The sequence below is a fragment of the Cyanistes caeruleus genome, chromosome 20 (genome assembly GCF_971803275.1).
Source record: "Cyanistes caeruleus chromosome 20, bCyaCae1.hap1.1, whole genome shotgun sequence".
Taxonomy (NCBI): Eukaryota; Metazoa; Chordata; class Aves; order Passeriformes; family Paridae; genus Cyanistes; species Cyanistes caeruleus.
The window spans coordinates 2741389-2760626 of record NC_141720.1 but is presented as its reverse complement, the minus strand read 5'-3'; the positions used below and the strand labels follow the sequence as shown (position 1 = coordinate 2760626).

At 51.9% G+C, this 19238-nt stretch overlaps 1 protein-coding gene across 4 annotated transcripts in view; it reads left to right on the top strand.

The window, feature by feature from the left end:
* The window catches only part of ASTN2 (astrotactin 2), a 300670-nt gene extending 281432 nt beyond the window's left edge, over positions 1-19238 (top strand). For all 4 annotated transcript variants that reach the window (XM_086857798.1, XM_086857799.1, XM_086857801.1 and 1 more), the window contains exons 21-23: positions 11142-11242; positions 12428-12611; positions 18352-19238. In XM_086857798.1, coding sequence (XP_086713924.1) covers positions 11142-11242; positions 12428-12611; positions 18352-18589 — 523 coding nt within the window. In that variant the 3' untranslated portion in view covers positions 18590-19238. The remainder of the gene's footprint in view (positions 1-11141; positions 11243-12427; positions 12612-18351) is intronic.

Sequence of the window (19238 nt, the reverse complement as noted above, 5' to 3'; positions counted from 1 at the left end):
GGAAATGGATGCTCTTTCCCCAAATCATTTTCCTGGGTGGAAAACATGTGACAAAAATAGAGGCAAAGTAACCCAACTGAGATCACATAGTGCTGAAATCAACAGATATCCCAGCTCCAGCCTGCCCAACACCATTCCTTGTGCTGGGTTGTCTCACTTGGGGTGTGTGAGCAGTGCTGCTGCTGCCAGTCCCTGGGCATGGACCAGGCTGCCCTTCCCAATCCACACTGCTGGGACAGAGCACAGCTGGGGTGAGGTGTGACACTGCCATGTGGGGACAAGGGCAAGTCCCACCATCAAACACATCTCCTGGACTGGTGGTAGAGGTTAGAAAGTCTCCTGGAGCTGGGCTGCTGGAGCAGGGATGGAGAATCAGCTGTAGTTGCAGAGGAGGAAAAGCTGCAGGGAGTTGCAACTCTTCCCTGCAGAGTGAAAAACAAGGGAAGAAACCTGCAGGGAGTGATCCCTCTGGAGCAGCATTTGCAGGGGGGCAGGGCTGACTCCACACCTCTGGAAGCTCCCAAGTATAGTCACTGCAATGACAAGGGGCTCTCCCGTGGCACAGGACCTGACTCCAGTCCTGGCTTCTGGGGTAGCAGGGCTCTGGCTCTTGGTTGGTTGGCTGTGTAGCCATCATTTCAATAAAGAAATGATTAAAAGAGGGTGGGGAGGGGGGAAAGAAAACCCCAAAACATCTGTTTTACTTCAAATCAGGGAAGATTCCTTTGCTTGCAAGGAATGTGTAAATCACGCCGGGCTGGGAGATGTGCATACCCTGCCTGAAAGCTCCTCTGCACTTCAAACGAATTCTAACATGCTTACTGGGATTTTGTTTTTATTATTTGTTTCAGGCCCCCTTCCCCCCCCCATACTGCCCTCCACCCTCCCTGTGTGCCTGCTGGAGCTGTGAGAATTCCTGCCCACTGCCAGTTCCTTGCCCTGTGCCCCTGGATTTGGGGACTTTGGGGCACAGGGACAGTGAGCACTGCAGATGTGGCTGGCATCCTTCTGGCTGTCACAGAGCATCCCTGCCTGCCACTGTCTTCATGCCAACACTGAGGCCATTGCAGGGCCCCATTGGTCTCCCTTGAGCTCCCAGAGCCCAGCTGGGGTTTGTCTTATTGGGATCCTGCCTGGGATGCTCAGAGGGTCCCCTCTCCCGTGTGTGCGTTATTGCTGGGCTTTGTTTTGCATGGCTGCCTCTGGAAGGTGAAGCCAGGGCTGGCCAGTGGTGCTGGGGACAAACCAGCTCTTGATCTTGATCTCTCTGCAGTGGAGACAGATCAAGAGCTCTGCCCTCAGGGGTGCACAGCCACCTCCCTGTGTCAGCTGGCTAAGGTGGCTGTCCCTGGGGCCGAGGACCAGCTCTGCTCCCTGCGGTCAGCGCAGCTCTTGCCTTTCTTCTGAAAGCAGGGGGCCCTACTGTGGTGGCTTTTATAAGAACAGTCAGCCATCAACTCGCTTGCCGTGGACCACCCACTGCTCCTCAGATGACACTGCCTTTTGAAGTCACTACCAGCCCAGGCTGGATTTCAACCAGCAGTCCAGATGGAAGCCAAGCCCCCAGGAGAATGAGAACAAGCCCTACCAAGGGGATCTCCAGGGGTAGCAAGCTGTGGAGTGTCTGGTTCTTGTTTAGAGCGACTATGAGGTTGGGAGGGGCAAAGATTTCCCAATTTGCCAGGGGTCACAACCTTCCTCTCGCCCATGTCCCCAGGGCCAGTGATGGCCAGGCTCTGCAGAGTGTTGGTAGGTTGAGCAGCAGGGATGGTTAGCTGTGAACATTCCCATTGTGGAGCTCCCTGCAGGGGTCCAGGGCTTTGCTCCTCTCTCCTTTCTCCTTGGCACATCTGGAGGAAGAGTACTCATTCTCTCTCTCCTCTTGAATATTTATTCCCACTCTCCTGCTCATCCCCTGCAGCCACAGACACCCAAGCACTGCTGTCTCTTCAGGGAGCCTCGAGGATGGCAGCCATCCCACGAGTGGCCCAAGGAAGGTACTAAAGGCAGGTGTCACTCTTGGCATAACCCACCTGGCACACAGGATTAATGCTGAGATGAGGCTGAAATCCACCCACAGAACAGTGCAAAGACAAGCAAAACCTCCCCTGAAAGCAAAACTTACCCTCGAAGTGCCAGCCTCAGCAGAGCTGGGCCTGGGGGCTGTGGGGTGTCTGTGGCTGGGGGAGCAGGGTTGGGGTGTCCCAAACCGATGGGGACAACAGCAGGTATTGCACAGGAGGAAGAGGATGCAGGTGCTGCCAGGGAATACCCTGCCCTGAGGAGATGGAGGGATTCTTGTGCTCTGCAGTGCCCTGGTGAGGCTGTGGCAGGGCCTCAGGGACATGTGGGATGCAGAGGCTGAGGAAAGCCCTCCTTTGCTGCTCCAAAGACAGCTCTATCCATCACCAGCTCCCACTGATGCTCTGTAGCCCGAGCAGGACCAGCCCCTCAGCTGGCAGCCTTGGGCACCAACCGGAGCTGTGGCACAGTAGGAATTGTTCCAGCATCACAGGGAGTCAGAGGCAACTCATCTGACCTCTGTCCAAGGGCTTTGTTGGGCATCCCAGCAGAACAGGGACTCTGGCACTTCACAGACTGTAATGAGCTGCTGTTGCTTCACTGGAGACAAAAGCACCAGCCTTCAGTGGCTTATTATCACCTCCTTCTGGTTCTTCATTCCACTAAAGGATGTTACAATTCACATTCTGGCTAGCATGGGACCTTCTGTGGCCTTTCCAGGCAGTGGGGGGAGCACCTTGCCTCAAGCCCTGAGACAGACTGGGAAGATTGTGAATAGCTGGGCCAGTTCTTACTGCATTGCCTTTAGAAGCACATCTGCAAATCTTCATCCTCACAGCCAGCAGGATGAAAGCAAGGACATGATGACTGCCAAGAAATACGGACCTCAAACACCCTCTATCCATCCTCTCCAAAGCTGGTAATTCCATGGTGATCCTGCTTTTTCTGCCATCGTTCTGCCTTCACAGCTGGGAACCATCGCCATGGGACACTGTAGAGTTCTGCTGGGGCATCTCCAAGCTAATTAAATCCTCCTTGCTCCTCAGAGAGTGCCTAGGAGCTAAAGCCCCAGTGTTGCAGCATCAGCTGTGTTAATGTTATCTCGTGTCAGGGTGGCTGTTTTGGGTGTGTTGTCCTGCTGCCACGCCAAGGAGCTGCTCTCTCATCCACATCCCGTCTCCATCAGAAGCTCCAAGCTGCTCTCCAGAGAAGATTGCTCTGCTATTCCTTCTTCAATGGGGTAAAGCTGCTCCTGAAAGGATGTACTCCGAGAGGGAGGGATGAGGGAGTCATTATCTGCTTCTTGCAACAGCTGACAAGGATCGGGGGACAAAGGAGGGGATCATAAGGCAGAGAAAAAGGCAAGGGGGGACAGTGGCACTGCTGGAGCTCTCAGCCCCGGGGTGGTGATGAAGAAACTCTGGGGATGCAGCAGCCAGGAGGGTGGCAGTGACCTTGCTGCACCTTCTGGATGAAGCCATGGCCTGTCTGGCATTTTCCCCTCTTTTCCAGTGAAATACTTTTTCACCTAAGGCAGTCTTGGCACTGCTGCTCACAAGGTGTCTGCTGGCAGAGGGGCTCCGGGGGAATCTTGGCCGTCCAACACAGCTATCATTCAGGAGCAGGGTTCCTGGGAACAGAAGGTGGCCTGTGTATCAAGGCCTTCTTTCACAGCCATGGCAGTAATGGGAATCACTGCTCTGGTGGGTTATTGACAGGGTTTTGAGGGAAAATTGAGATGCACGGTTGAGGCTGGGAAGGTGAATGCCCTGCCAGACATTTCTTTGTCAGGGAGACAATAGATCCAGGCAGTAGCAAGGAGTGGTTGGGATTTTTAATTAATTAATTTGTTTCTTTCTTTTCCCCTCCACCCTTTGTTTGGATCTTGTTTAACAGAGATCTGAAACAAAAGAAGGTTGATGAAGTGCTCAGAGGAGGGAGAGCTGAGCAAATCTGCATCATAAATTGGCTCAGGTGCAGGGCAGATGCTGCTGAGGGATTGAGGGGACCAGCACCCAAGCCTGCCTACTCCAGGTTTTGGCTCTTTGTGGCCTCACAGCTCAGAGGGTAAGCCCAGGAGACCTGGGGCAGCACGGTGTGGGATGCTGTGACACCAGAGTGACACTGTCCCACATTCACTGGCGCTGCCCTCCTCCCTGTGAGAAGTGCCATGCTCTCCAGTCACTGTTTGTGAGCATGGCCACGGCATCTGCTGCAATTCAGGCAACCTTGCAGTGTGGATAACCCTGAGTGACTTTCCCAGGGTTAACCCAAAGCAAAGATGGACCCCAGGCTGTGCAAGCTTGTCCCCAGCCCCACAGCAGCTCCACCTGCCCTCACTGTATCAGAAATTGAGTCTCCTCTGCCCTTTTCCCAAGGTCTCCCTGATCAAATCACTTCTTACTGTGCAGAGCAGCCTGAGCCTTCCTCCTGTATTTGATGGGCACTGTTTTATCCACTTAAAGGCATCAGACACCTGAGGCATGTCCTGGCAGGTACATCTGACAACTGTGGTCTGGTTTTATTGGAGGGCATCTGTTGAAGGATAACTATTAGTCTCACAGCATTTGCTGTGCTGGAAAACAAGAAGTGTGAATTGTGAGAACAGTTTACTGACAGCCCCAGGTATTGGTGTAATGGCAAGGCTTTGATACTCCAGTGTGGCACCAGTTGCTGCTGACCTGTTCCTGCATCACTCTGACGGGAGCAGGTCAGTTGTCACAGATGGTTAAAAGCAGCTCAGTTATAAAAGGTGCTTTTCTTGGTTGGTAGAAGAGTGAGGAGAGCTTTCTAAAAGATGGGATTCTTTTCAAGGTTGTATCCTCCACTGTTTCCTTGCTGTGAAAAAGCAGAGCTGGAACCTAAGATAATGAGCAACAGAAGACACTTGTGGCAGTGCCAGCCCCAGGGAGATGGCACAAAGGTGACCACTGCCCTGTAAATCTTTGCCCAAATCCCAAGCCTCCAGCAGGGCCTTTGGCAGGGGTGCAGCATGGTCAGTCCCCTGCCAGGACACCAGCCCTCCCCTGGCACCATGGACATGGGTATGGCATGAGCAAGCCCAAAGCCAGGGCCCAACAAATAGACCAAGAAATCCTCTCCTTCCCAAAACCACCTCCTGCTAATTGCCTGCTCAGCATTTGCTGCAGAGACTGGGGGTGTTGCTCTCATTTACCTCTCTGAATTTTCTCAAATCACAGAGTCATCACTAAGCTCAGCTACATTCCTGTGGCTTGTGTGGACCGGCTGCTTTTTATTTAATTTGATTTCTTTTTAAATTCTAATGGTTTCTGAATTGGGAATGCTTGCACTAAACACACACCCCCCTTTCCATGGCTGCCCAGGCAGCTGCTGGCAGGCAAGCCCCACTCCTGCTCCGTGTTCCTCAATGGAAGTGGCTGGGAAGCTCTGCAGGGGATGTACAAGCCCACAGTGGGGAGGAGGAGTGGGTGGGTGGCTTCTGGATGAAACACCCACAGCTCTGTCCACCCCACAGCACCCCTGGGCTCCCACACTGCTCAAGAAGAGTCTTTTAGGGAAACTCTGTGTGTAATTTATGGATGCTTTTAGCTCCAGGAGATGCTGGGATGAAGGTCTAATGCTGCTCACCTGTGGGTATCAGGACAAGGAAACATGCTCCCCACCTCAAGCCTCCTGGCCTCCCTCTGGCGAGCCCCCCACCTTGGTGTCTGGGAGCTGAGGACACTCCCAGACTGCAGGAACGGGAGAGAACAGTTTGTTTGTGTCCCATGAGCACGAGGACGTGCACAGTGCGGGTCTGATGGGTGTGTTCACACCCACGTGTGTTTAGGGGCACCGTCCTGGCAGCTCCGTTCTGCACATCCTGGCACGGCCCGAGCCCGGCCCCATCCCTCGTGCCCAGTCTCCGTGCTGAGATCACTGGGCAGCAGGGAAGCACAGAGTGCCAAGAGCTGCTCCACTGAGGGCTTTTAAAGGGAGGCCTGAGCATTGTTTTTCAGCTGGAACAGGAAGCGAGAAGGGCTGGCAAGGCAGGGTGTGATGTGTGATGTGTGTGTGTGTCAGCACGCTGGAGCAGCCTCGGCAGCGTGGGGCTGGGTGCGTGCGAGCCCCGCCAGCCTGGGCTGTGCAGGAGGCACGGACAAGCTGTGACCAAGCGGGGAGTGATGGCAGGACGTGCATGTAACACCTCAGGCAAGTCAGGATTTGTGTTTTCAGGCTTGGCATGACGGGTGGTGGTGGCCACGCTGCCAGGAGAGGGAGAATCCATCGCATTGTGTGTGGGACACCAGCCAGGGTCGCCCGCACTGAGCTGCTGGAGTTAACAGCAAGAGTCTCGTGCACCAAGCCTGGCAGATCAGCCAAGCTCAAGCCAAGCCCCACTGGCAGGAGCATCTTGTGGTTGCACCACTTTGGAAAGCTTGAGGTCGTGTCTTTGAGTGACACTGGGCTCTGGAGCAGCACCTCTGCCCTGTCCTTCATTCACACGAGCTCCTCTCAGAGCCTGGGTTGGCCACACAGCCATTGCTGCTGGATGCAGCCAGCTCCCAGTAGACACATGCTTAATTAGCGTGGGGCTTTGGCATCTGCTGAGTGCTAATTGAGCTCCTTATCAGAGCCTTTCTCTGCAGCCCAGGCAGCCCCTTGTGGTACAGCATCTCACGGAGCAGCTGCACCAGCCCAAAGGGCTCAGGGAGAGCAGACAAGGCACACCAGAAATGCCTGTGGTATCTCTGGAGGATATAAAGAAATCAGCAGCAGAGCTAAGGAAGGTCAGACTCAGAAGTCCTTATCTCGCTTCCCGCAAATAAGGATCATGAGTAAAGCACTCAAACGTCATGAGCATCATCAGAGGGAGTTAAAAAAACATGCTGTCTATAAATAAGTAACATGTTTTGAGCTTTCGTTCTCAGTCTTAAGAGCTTTGTGCCTTTATAAATTCATATTTTGGGTTATTTTGTCTGCATTGAGAAAGGATAGAAACATTCTTTTCTGGGTTTTAAATATCTTGAAATGCAATGGACAATCTCAACAGTTATTGGCTTCCAGGAAGGGAAGCATTAATATCCCCCTCTTGCTTTCTCTTCCTCCCCCAAGAAGCATCTTGAGCCTAGTGATAAAACCCAGCCTTCAGCCAGCATTGTGTGGGGAATCTACAAGGAAGGTATTGACATTTCATGAAGCCAAATCTTGATTGGTTTCTATCTCTCCCTGAAAGTTCCTTCAGGTCCCAACAGGTTTGAATTTAGGGGTAAACACATAACCAGCTTTATTTTATAGGACTTTGTATGCTGTGATTTGCTGCAGAGGTGACAGCATTTCCAGGCATGGAGGGCTAATCCCTGCCAAGAGCATATGTGTTTTTTTCTATCTGAAACCTCTTCAGGTAAAATATATTCTGATATTTCTAGAAATACAAGTCTGGATGTAGGATCTTACTGAAGTCATGGGTGGAAAAGAGGATCAGCTGTGAGACAGTAGCGGGGAACCTGGAGCTTCTCTGGGAGAAGATGAAGTGTCATGAGGAAAGTTTATCACTAAACAAAACACCTCCAGGTTATAAAGGAGCTTTTGCCAGATCGTAGCTACCATATGGCATTCCAGGTTGTCACAGTGACTGTAGGTCTGAGACCTTCTAGTTTCTGGCTTTGACTTCAGCCCAGAGATCTCTGCCTTGGGCAAAGTGCTCAGAACCGCTCTTTGGCCTCATTTATTTACAAATTATCAGTATTGGCCTATTCAAGTGCAGCTCTGGCCTCACCAGTGGGGAGGGTGCCTGGCTTGGTCCTTGGCCAAAAACGCTGTGATAGATTTAAGTGGGGCAGGAGGATCTCCATGGAGTGCTGCAAAATCCCACCTTGTCCTTGGCTTAGCTCCCTCCCTCAGAGAGATTGCTTCAATTTTCCCCTGATTTGTCTTGTGGATGCACAATCATGGAATGGTTTGGGTTAGAAGGGACCTTAAAGCTCATCTCATTCCAACCCTCTACCATGGACACTTTGCACTATCCCAGGTTGTTCCGAGCTCTGTCCAGCCTGGTCCTGAACACTTCTAGGCTTCAAGATGTGGAGTCCACAATCTCTTTTGGTAACCTCATCACCCTTATTGTAATGAATGTCTTCCTAATACCTTACCCAAACCTACCCTCCTTCAGTTTAAAGCCACATCCCCATCCCTTCCACGCAGGGGTGGTCTCCCCTCTCACTGGCCACCTCTTGATGTCCCATTGGGTCCTAGGCTGCTCCTTGCCTGTGTCTGCTGAAGGTTTCCAGCAAGATGTGAATGCTGGGTTTGCACAGAGACACAGGTCTTTGCACTCCCTTCTCTTAACTCTCCATTTCTGGGAATAAAGGAACAAAACTAAACTCCAGCACTCTGCACAGTGCCATTAACTGGCCATAAAAGTGTTTTGATGCAGAGGCTGGGTGGTCAAGTGGTTTGAAAGCGAGATTGGAAACCATCATCTCCCGAGTTTCCAAACTGTTCATGTCACGGAGCCTCTCCGGGGCACGATGCTTCACCCCATATGTCTCTGTTTACTGTCGATAAAACAGAGCTATTAATGCTGCTGTGCTTCAGGGTGATCTTTTGGACTGTAATTAATGTTAAAACCTTCTGAGGTCACTGGCTGGAAGGAGCTGGAGAGGTGAAGAGGCTGTGTGCTGCTGGGCTGCCAGCCTCCACCACAGCTGGGGTGATCAGTGCCGAGTCCAAAACATCTCATTCACAGGGAATGGACATGAAAGAGTTTCCTCTAAGGTTCTGGAAAGAGGACTGGCTTCAGGTGAGGTAAAGCAATTGGGTTTGTTCTCAAAAAATAATTTTTATCAAGATCAAAATCTCTTTGATGTTTTTATTCATTTACATTGGTTTTGGTTTTTTGTTTTTTTTTCCTTACATCATCAAAAAAAAAGATGAAATGAGGGCTTGTTTTTTGACATGTATTTTTTAACCCAAAAACCAAGAGAGATGCTCTTGCTCTTGGCAGCTGAGTGACTTTGTTCCTGTGTGAGCTGGGCAGAGGGGAGAAGTGCAGTCAAAAGTCTCACACAGGTCTTCAGCATCACCCAAAGGGGTGGGTGTGCTTCAACACCCAACCAATCCTCCTGACCTCACTGGCAATGGAATAGGTGAAATGGGCACTAATTGCTGAATGTTACAATTATGTTTTGATAAAAGTCTTCTGTTTTCCAAGGAAAGTGCTGTGGTGCTGATTGCCTCAGAGCTAATGGAGCCAGCCTGAGCCGCTGCAGGCAGAGCAGAGGTTACACATTAGCTCTGCTCACGCTTTTCCCAAAGCAAACACAGCAGCACAGCCGCTGTGGCTGGGCAGGTGACCCCGGGATGGGGATGGGGAACAGCTCCCAGCAGTGCCCCGATGTTAAACCCTCTTGTTGTGTTTCTACTGATGAGCAAGAAGAGCCCTGTCGTGGGTGGGCAGCAGGACTGTTGGGGTCCCTGCCCTGTTCTCCCTCTGCAGCTGCTCATCTCTTGGGGCTGGCGTCCCCCTGCCCAACTCTGGGTGCCCCTGTTGGTGCTGCTGAGGCACAAACCTTCCCTGCTCCCAGCAGAGAACTCCTCATTCCCTTGAATCTCCTGTCTGCTGAGGGGATGGATAGGACCAGTGGCACCTTCAGGATGGGATGTAAAGCCCTGCAGTCGGACTCCTGCTTGGAATTCTGCATGGTCCTATTGCTCTGCATGTCCCTCAGGGAGAACAGCCTGTGTGTGGTACTTGTGAGGTGGCACAGTGTGGATGTCCTTCTTGAGACGCTCCTGGTAAATTAAGGAAAATGATGCCATGCCAAAAGGATTAAAAAGCATCTCCTCGGGCGAGCTGAGCCCATCCCCTGCGTGCCCCCCTGTCCCAGTGAACATGGGACTTGTCCCGGCACACAAGTGAGTTCCTTGGCAGGCTGCTGGCATCCTTTCAGACAGCAAGTATTGTTAGGGAGCTAATGCTAATTGCTTAGAGGGAACATGTCCTGTGCTGGGAATTGCTACCGTGCAAATGTCAGTTCTTATCAGCCACATGTGGGATGTGCAGGGCCTGCAGGGAGGAGAGAGGGGCCTGGCAGTGCTCGTGTGTGGGGTGAGGAAGAGGGAGGCATTGCTTCTCTCACCCCCAAGGATGCTAAGGACTTAGGACCATTCCTTAAATAAACATAACTCAGGGTCTCAATCCCCTTTAAGCTTCAGCTGCTTTTATGATACTCCTTGCACTCCCTTGCCAGAGCTGGTCAGTTTTACCTTAGGCTAAGGAGGGGTGGTGTGTTATTTCTCAGGCTGGGAACCCCACCACCAGGCATCTCAGACCTCTGAGGGGTTCAAACCAGCCCCTGCACTTTGTCAAAGCCAGCTTCAGTTGCCATTCCCAGCTCGGAGGGAACAAATATGAACTGATGCCCTTTGGGAGAGTGGACAGAAGATTGTCACCCCTGCTGTGAAGAAGCATTCTCATCTTGGAGCTTTGATGCTTTGAGCAGGACTCTGAGCTCAGCATCTCGGGACGTTCCATGCAGCCACAGCCTGTTTATTCAATGCTCCATCGGGCACAAAAGACATATTTTACTGTCAGATGCTCTCCATTAGCTTCAAGTGTGAAATTATCATTCCCACCCTTTTTTCCAGCCCCACCCTTGTGAGGAAATGAGGGAGCAAACAACTCAAGGGCCGTTCACAGGACGAGTGCGAGCTGTCACTTGTCAGCACAGAGCCCACTTATGGCAAGAATTACTGCCCTGCTCCCAGAAGGGGCAGAGAGGAGCCCAGCTCACAAACACCACCGTTTTGTAATGTTCAGGGCATGGCAGAGCAACCATGAGGTGTTTGCATCTCTCTGCAGTCAGGAGGATTCAGGGTGCAGCCCCACAGGAGTCCCAGGGATGGGGGAAGAGGAAATGGAGCCCCACAGGTTCCAGAAAGGGATGAAGTGGCCCATCTCCTCAGCCCTGACTCCTATCCCTGGGTCCTCCTCTATTCCAAGAGATCATCTCACATCTCCTTGAGATGCCAAAGCTGACTGATAGTACCTGAATCACATATTTCCTTTCTATTCTGCAGTCCGGTTCCCTTAACAACCTGGTGGTGTTGGACTGAGGGATCAAAACCTTGTTTTCTTTTTGCTTCCTGCCTTGCAGATTTACCCTGTATGCTGTGGATACACGAGGGAGACACTCAGAGCTGAGCACGGTCACCCTGAGGACAGCGTGCCCGCTGGTAGACGACAGCAAGGCAGAAGGTCGGTGTCCAGGTGCCTCATGTTCTGCACCAGGAGACATTTCCTGCTAATTTTGATTTTCCTCTCTTTGCTGTGCTCCCACAGACCTGCCCAGGCCCATCTCTCCCAGTGGGAAAATTCCTTTAAATTCACCCATGGGCACAGGGAAGTTCATCTGGAGAAGGGGGACAAATTTCAGGAGTGTCCAGGGGCAAAGTCTCCTTGCAGCTGGTGACTCCTTGCCATGCATGGCTGTGGGAGCTGGTATTGTGTGTCTCACACAAACCCCATGGATAAAGAGCAATCTCTTCTCACAAACCTGAGAGAAGCAGCCCTGGCAGGGCACCTTTGGCTCTGGATGTTTGAAGGGGTGCTGGGGGCACCTGGATCAGTTTGGAAACAGAAATGCTGATAAAAGCCCAGCTACTTCTGCACATTTGCATTGTTCAGTTTTGAAACTGGTCCCACTTGTCCTTACACCCAAACCAGAGCACATGGCTGCTTTCAGATTTAAGAGGATTCCTCTATGTGACCATCATGTTACCTTTTCTCTCTCTTGCTGGCTTTCCATTGGGAATATCACGCAGAAAAAAAAATTAGTTAATGTTTAGTTCCATGTTCAATAAGAAAAGCGTATGAAAATATTCCATTCCCATGGAAAAAACAGCAAACAGGTGACTAAGGAGAAAGAAGGTGATGCAGTTTTGTGCGTTTCTCATCTCCAAAAAGAAGAGAGTTAATGCTCTTGTTTAACACATCTGACCTGCTCCAGCCTATGCTCACAATGATGAGGTGCTGCATTTCTGGCTGAAGGGCCATCCTGGCATCCAGTGTTGATTTCTTCCTACTCTTTGGCACCATGGCTTTTGGTTTGGTGAATTTGGGAAGAGCTTGCTTGCCCTTCCTGGGAGGATAAGGCTGTCTGCCTGTCCTGGCAGCTTTTTGCCTCTCCTCCTTCTGCTCCTTCATGAAGTATTGCTGGAGTCTTTGGGACAGCTTTTCTTGTGCAGGACACCCAGTGCAGGATCAGCCTGAGGGATTGCTGAATGTTCTGCAGTCACTGAACCCACAGCAGGCAGCCCCAAGGGACTGGCAGCCACACCAGCTGCCTGCCCCTGCTGCCAGCCCTGCCAAGGGCTCTGCTCCTCCTCTTCCCATGTTAGCACCTCCAGCTGGTCATTAATTCCACACCCTGATCCTTTCCAGAGATAGCTGACAAAATCTACAACCTCTACAACGGCTACACCAGCGGCAAGGAGCAGCAGACAGCCTACAACACCCTAATGGAGGTTTCTGCTTCCATGCTCTTCCGAGTCCAGCACCACTACAACTCCCACTACGAGAAGTTTGGAGACTTTGTCTGGCGCAGTGAGGATGAGCTGGGGCCCAGGTACCTGTCCCTTCCCTGTGTCCTGCCCTGCCCCATGCCCAGAGCACCCCTCTGCTTGGCCACTGCCTTCTCCTTGGAGCTAAGAGAAGACTCCTTTTGGTGTTCACCAAGCTGTCCTGCATCCCCTTGGACCACCAGGTCCTGCTCAGTCCTTGGATGGATGCTGGTGGCATGCCTGGCAGCTGGGTGGTCTTTGCATGAATGTATCACCCAGCCTGAAGCAGGTGGGTGATGCTTCGAATGGGCTGGGGGCTTGGAAACTCTGAGGAATGGGGGACAAAAGGTGTAATATAGGCCTGGAAAGGTTTTTTTCTTCTCCCTTTCCGTCTCCTCCTGCTGAGGATCTCTCCTTAGTACCAGGACGACAGCTCACAACTGTTTACACCCCTCCTGGACATAAATCCAAGCTGGCCTGGGGTTTGTCCTCCTCCAGAGAGGACCTTGGCCATGGTTTCTTTGGTAGTGCATTGGCCTCTGGCACAGAGCCATTCTCATCCTCCCCCCTGCCTTCCCTTTGATGACACTGCAGGCTTGTTTGTCCTTTGCAACTGTTCCTTTTTCTCTGAATCCCTGGGAGCCATCAGCTTCTTCTTACACATCTTTATTTCCCCTGTTACTTGAGATCCAGCCCACTGAAGGATGCTGCCTAACCCAATACCTGCATCAAGCTGTGGGACAGCAGGGTGACATTTAAACTGCCAGTTCCAGGACCCATCTGGAGCCCATGGTCAATTTGGCTGCTGTCTGCTGTCCTCACTGAGCCAGGAGAGCTCCTCACAGCACTCCTCTGCCCTGTTCTGTACTTGAGAAATGCGTGACTTGCAGCCAAGGGGATGAATCCATAAAAGCCAAGGCAGCCAGTGCCAGGCTCGTGACAAGAGCGAAGCTCTGCCATCCAGCCTGGCTTCTCAGGGAGCTTGCACAGAACCAGAGGCACTGACATAGCAGGAGGCCACAAGGATTCTTTTTTCTTTTTTTTTTTTTTTTGCCAAGGGAGGCCATCTCATAACAGGATTTTAATTGACAGACTGTTCTCCTTCCCTGGGGGACATGCATTTTTGTACCTTGAAATGTTTATCAGATGAGCCTCGGCTTCACAGTAAATGTTCTCTCATAAAACGGAGCGACAAGAGGGGAGTCGATTGCCTCTGTGTAATAAATACATCACACTGAGGTCCTCGTGAGCCCAGTTTCCATGAAAGCCACAGGTTACTGCAAACAGCTGCTGGCAAGAAGACACACTGACAGCCAGATGTCCCAACCAGACCGTTTACATTAAGGAGACATTAAAAACTTAGCTCATAGGTGGCCCTAAACCAGGACTTTCCGTGGTCAGCAGCACCTCAACACCTGGCTTGCCTCATCCTGCTCATCTCCTCTAGCAACAACAGCCCCTCTCCTGCTCCCCCCATTCCTCTCACAGACTGAGTGAATGTCACACAGTTAATTTGTTCCAACAAGACAGAAGAATCTGTCTAAATCAGTGAACTTTAATGCTACTGTGCATCTAGAGCTCTGGATCAGTGCAGCCAGCATGCTTCCTAACACAGCCATGGGGAGATTTCACTACTGTTTTCTCTTACTGTGTTTTCAGGGTGATTCTTATGACCAGTGCAAGAAGGGTATGGCTTTTAGGAGGAGGCAGAATAAATAATTAAGTTATTTCCATAATAAGTTAAGTTTTTTCCATGCCCCTGTTTGTGGCTACCAGTAAGACTGGGGTCAGTACATGGCATCAGCTCAGGGCTCACAACCTGTCCCCTGCTCCAGCCAGTCACCCAGGCAGGCAGCTGGGCTGGCCAAGGGACATGAAATGCATCTCCAGAGCAGCTGACTTCTGGTACAAGGGGGAATGCAATGTTCTGATGGGAGCCTGTGATAAGAGGCCATCAAGTCCTGGACTCACTGTCCTTGCACATGAGGGTCTGAAAGACCCAGGTCAGTTCTCAGTAGAGTGGAAAATCTGAATTAATGACAAAAGCATCACATACAGGAACACAGCAGCCAGACAGGCACCCTCTCCCTGCAGAGACAGGAGTCTAATACTTCCTTCCAGCCCAGGTATCATTTTTTAATGGCTCCTTCATGCTGCTTTGCCTGCTTTTAGTACCTCCCTCCGAGCTAAGTCAGGCTTGGCTGGCTCTGGATATATTTTCATCCCATACCAGCCCTCAAGGTGAGTGTTGTCTGTCCCCTGTGCAGCTGGAGGGGACACACATCCCAGCAGAAGCAGCCCTGGCACTGGGTAGAACAGGAAGCTCCTACTCTTGGTCAAATCCTTGCTGGGGCTGGCAGCAGGGACCTCAGTGCCCTGTCCCCTGTGCAGTGGAGCACTGGTTCATGCAGGAGCCCTTGGAAGCAGACACCCATCCCCTCCCTTTTCCTCTCCCCCAACACCACGAGGCACCGCAGAGGGAAGTGGCTGCTTAGAGCTGTCACTATTTTTAAATCTCCCTCTTCATCACTTGTGACTGTGCTGTGACCTCCTAAATCCACCACCTAAGCACAGTCCAGAATCAGCCCCTGGCTCCTGTGGCGGGCATTTGGTGGGAGACAGGGCACTGCTGACCCACACCTGCATGGGAGCATCCCCATCTGGGCTGTGGGGTGAGGGGGAATGGGGTCACTCCATCACTTCGGGGACTGATAGCTTGGTGTCCGGCCACAGGCAGCCAGGAGAGTGACTCCCCTCTCACTCCCCTGCTGTCCCCTCCCAATTCCTGCCCTTTAATAAGGCAATAAATTGCCATTTCTGGCAGGGATGAGGTTGGTCAGCATTTAGGAAGATTTCATTTCCAGTATTTGAAAAGGTGGTCGTTCTGACCCGACAGCCCTCCTTAGGGAGCACTTGGGTAATACCCAGGGCTTGATTTATGATGTTAAATTGGCAGCCCAAGAACTGCTCCTGTAATTTATTACCCAGTTTTCACCAGAAAGCCTCTCTCTCTTTCTCACCCCTCCCCTTACCCGCTCTGTCTCTCTTCCTCCTTATTTTTTTTAAGAGGGAACAGCTGACAGCCGAAAGCTAAATCTAACATTTACACATGACTTCATTACCCCGCTAAAATAAATGACTCAAAGCGGTGAAACCCATCAAAACTGGAGCTTTGGCACTGGACATCAAAAGCGAGGGGCCTGATTCCCTCTCCCCCGTCACCCTGTCTCCTCTGTGACCACAATTCAGTGTGTTTTCAGTATCTCACAGGGCCAACCCATTGTGTGCCACATCCCACCCTTAAACACAGGTTTTTTCCTGGGATTGGCTGCACAGAGTGAGCTGTGGATGCAGCAGGTGTGTGGAGACAGCTCCAGGAGGATCACAGCCTCTGGTACAGCAGGCATCAGCAGGATGGGGTGGCTTGACCCCTGAACTTCTTGCCATCCTTGAAGTTCTTCTCACATATAGGAATATTTGCCTGGATAAATGGTCTGAGTATGTACCAGGAAGCAAGGGCAACATGGTGAGCTCTAGCAATATCCAGGGGATCATTAAAGTGTAGTGGAGCAAGTAATGAAAATGGGAAGGTAGAGAAGGCCAAGGGAAATGGAGGCTAAGGCAGGTTGTGTGGGAGAAAAGTGAGAGATGGGTGAGGAAAGCCATGGAGGGTAGGATAGGGGAAGTGGTGAGAAGGGAATAGAGGAAGGGCAGAGCAAACAGACACTGGCCAGCTGAGACATGCACTCCTTTTGCTGCTGTTGGTAACCCACCATGGGGGATTGCCTCAAGGGCTGGCCATGGCCACTCCTCATTGCTCCCCTCTTGCTGTGGCTGGGAGAGGCCTTGTGGTGAGCTGGAATAGTGACCAGTTAGGGGGGAAAATCCAAGGATTGCTTGTTTGGCCTTTGAATAAACAACTTCCCCATGCTGGCACAGCGTTCAGGTCCATGGACACCAGCACTAAAGGGCTGGGGAGGGACCAGTACCCTGTTTTGGCAGTAGAGCTGCTTTATGATAAATCAGGGTGGTCGTGGAGTTGTGGCCTTAGAGAAATGAGAGTTGTTCTCTGTGAGGGTGCTCTGGCTGAGTGATCTCCTCCTGAGCATGGTCAGCCAATATAGAAGTCCATCCCATGAGGTGATGTGGGTCCTGTGCTTGCTCCCTGAAAGGGAAAAGCAGTACAGATGTTAAGAAACAATCTCCAAGATTGTTTTCTTGTTCCATGAGGATGGGGAGCACTGGAAGGATCATCAGCTCCTGACTCTAGGAACAGAGTCAGAAGAAATTCACCCAGACAGGTTGTTCCCAGCAGGAAATGTCACAGGTGATGGCTTTTGGTCCCTTCCCGCTGCAGTGACTGTGATTTGTTGAAGTTTGGCCGCTGTAGAGACAATCACTACAGAGTTGGGTTTCCTGCTGAGCTGAGCTTGACCCAGTCAGTCTTCACCAAAAGCACCTAATGCCATCATGAATTTGTAACTCCAAGAAGCACACACCCAGCAGCACAGGACCTGTTCCTGGCAGTGTGTCCGGTCTTGGTGTGTGGTGGGAGCACCAGATGCTGTAGAAGGTCAGGTAATGTGAGTAGAGGTGTTGTGTCAGAGCTGGGCACAGCCCATGATGTCACTGTTAGATGTGTGTGGAGCTAAAGAGGCTCAAATTGCCCAGTCTGGCTTGTGTCTTTGTGGATGAAATCCATAAATGGATAGCATGGAGTGTAGTCCAAGAAGGGCCAACTTCCTTTGTTCCTTTGCCCTCAAAGCTGACCCAGAGCACATCACCCTAGGGACGAGTGGGACAGTTTTCCATGTGCAGCCCTGGAGGAGCAGTGGTTTCCTACAGCCTTTCATCCAACATTCTCGCTCCAGAGGGAGAGGTCTGAGCTGGCTGGGGGTGCCAGGATGCCCTCTCGCCTCCTGCCGCCGTCTGTGCCCTCTGCTCTGGCGCTGAGGTGACCCTGACCAGCCCTTCCCTGGCGTCCCATCCCCGGACATCAGGCTCCCAACACTCCCCCTGGGCTGGGAGCTCACAGCCTGAGCTGCAACACCACTCAGCTTTCATAATCAAATAATCCCCATGTTTATGCCTTGCTGACTGACAGTGCTGCCCCTGACATATCATTATCGGGAATTTACATTCCTCCAGGAACTGTGAAATCCACGACTCCTGAATCCAGAGCTTTCCTGTGGCACCAGAGGGAGAGGAAATAATCAGTGATCTTGAAACTTTCAGACCACTGAAGTAAACCCTCTTCCCTCCCTTTGTTTGATTTAGCACTTTGCAGACTCCCACAAGGGGATTCTTGGTTTCTTACGGGTTTATTTTGTTTTGTCTTAATGTGTTGTGCTTTTTTTCCTCCCTCTTCTAGTGTCAGTCTTTTTGGGCTGCTTACCTCCTGCAGACTTGGGAAATCAGGAGAGGGAGGGCTGAGCTCATCACTCAGGGGCAGGAAGGTGCTGGGGGTCTCACCAGGGTGCCAGGTGGGGCCAGCACATTGCTGGATCTGGCCAGGATCACGCAGCGGTGGTGACAATCTAGCTGGGACAGACTGTCCCCAGGGCACACAGGCTGCTCAGGTGGGTCAGACCTGAGGTCTTGGTGCTGTAAAACGCTAGATCTACCCAAAACTTTGGGAAAAAGAGAGCTTCTCTCCACTTGGAACAGGAAAGGCAATGTCTTAGGCAAGGGGTCTTGTCCATTCTTGCCACAAGACAGAGCTGGCGGCAGAACACAGAAGTCCTGACTTCTGGTCTCCCCTGTGCCTTACCAACACTGCTCTGTCCCCATCTCTGTCCCCTCCAGGAAGGCTCACCTGATCCTGAGGAGGCTGGAGAAGGTCAGCAGCCACTGCTCGACGCTGTTGCGCAGTGCCTACATCCAGAGCCGCACCGAGACCATGCCCTACCTGTTCTGCCGCAGCGAGGAGGTCCGGCCGCCCGGCATGGTCTGGTACAGCATCCTAAAGGACACCAAAGTCACCTGCGAGGAGAAGATGGTCTCCATGCTGCGCAACACCTACGGGGAGTCCAAGGGGCGGTGAGGGAAGGAGCTGGCCTGGAGCTGTGGGAGGCAAAGGGACTCCGAGGAGTCGAGGACTTGTGATGTGCTGAGTGGCTGGTGGGGTTTGGGTGATGTTCAGAGGGGGTGGAAGGGGACAGCGAGGCCAAACAGGACATTCTCACACAGATGGCAGAGAAACAAGAAATGAGCAAGTTGGACTTTAATTTCTTTTCCTTTTTTTTTTTTTTTAATTTTTCAAGAGTGAAAAAAAAGGAAAAAAAAAAAAAAAAAAAAAGAAATTACCTAATTTGACTCAGCATAAAAGCCTCTCCTTTTTAATCTTTTCTTACTGAATTTCCTGGACTACACGCTCCAAAACCCTGGGAGAAGGAGATACCCACTGGAGGCCAGGCAGAGGGGAGCTGCTGGGCGCAGGGTGATCCCCTCCCTGCCAGCGGGGCGAGGGGCCCCGGTGCCGTGGTGGCCGAGGAGAAGGTGGCGCGGGTGGCCGGTGACACCGCGCTGCCAACGATGGTCCCGGGGCAGGGAGGCAGGGCAGGTGCCCGGGACACTGCAGGCAAGCTGGGCTTTTGTACCGCTCCGAGGGGCCGGGGCGGCTCCGTGCACAGCCTTCGTTCGCAAGGCTCCCGGCAGCTTGTTCTGTGCATTAAAGATTCGGATTAAGTCCA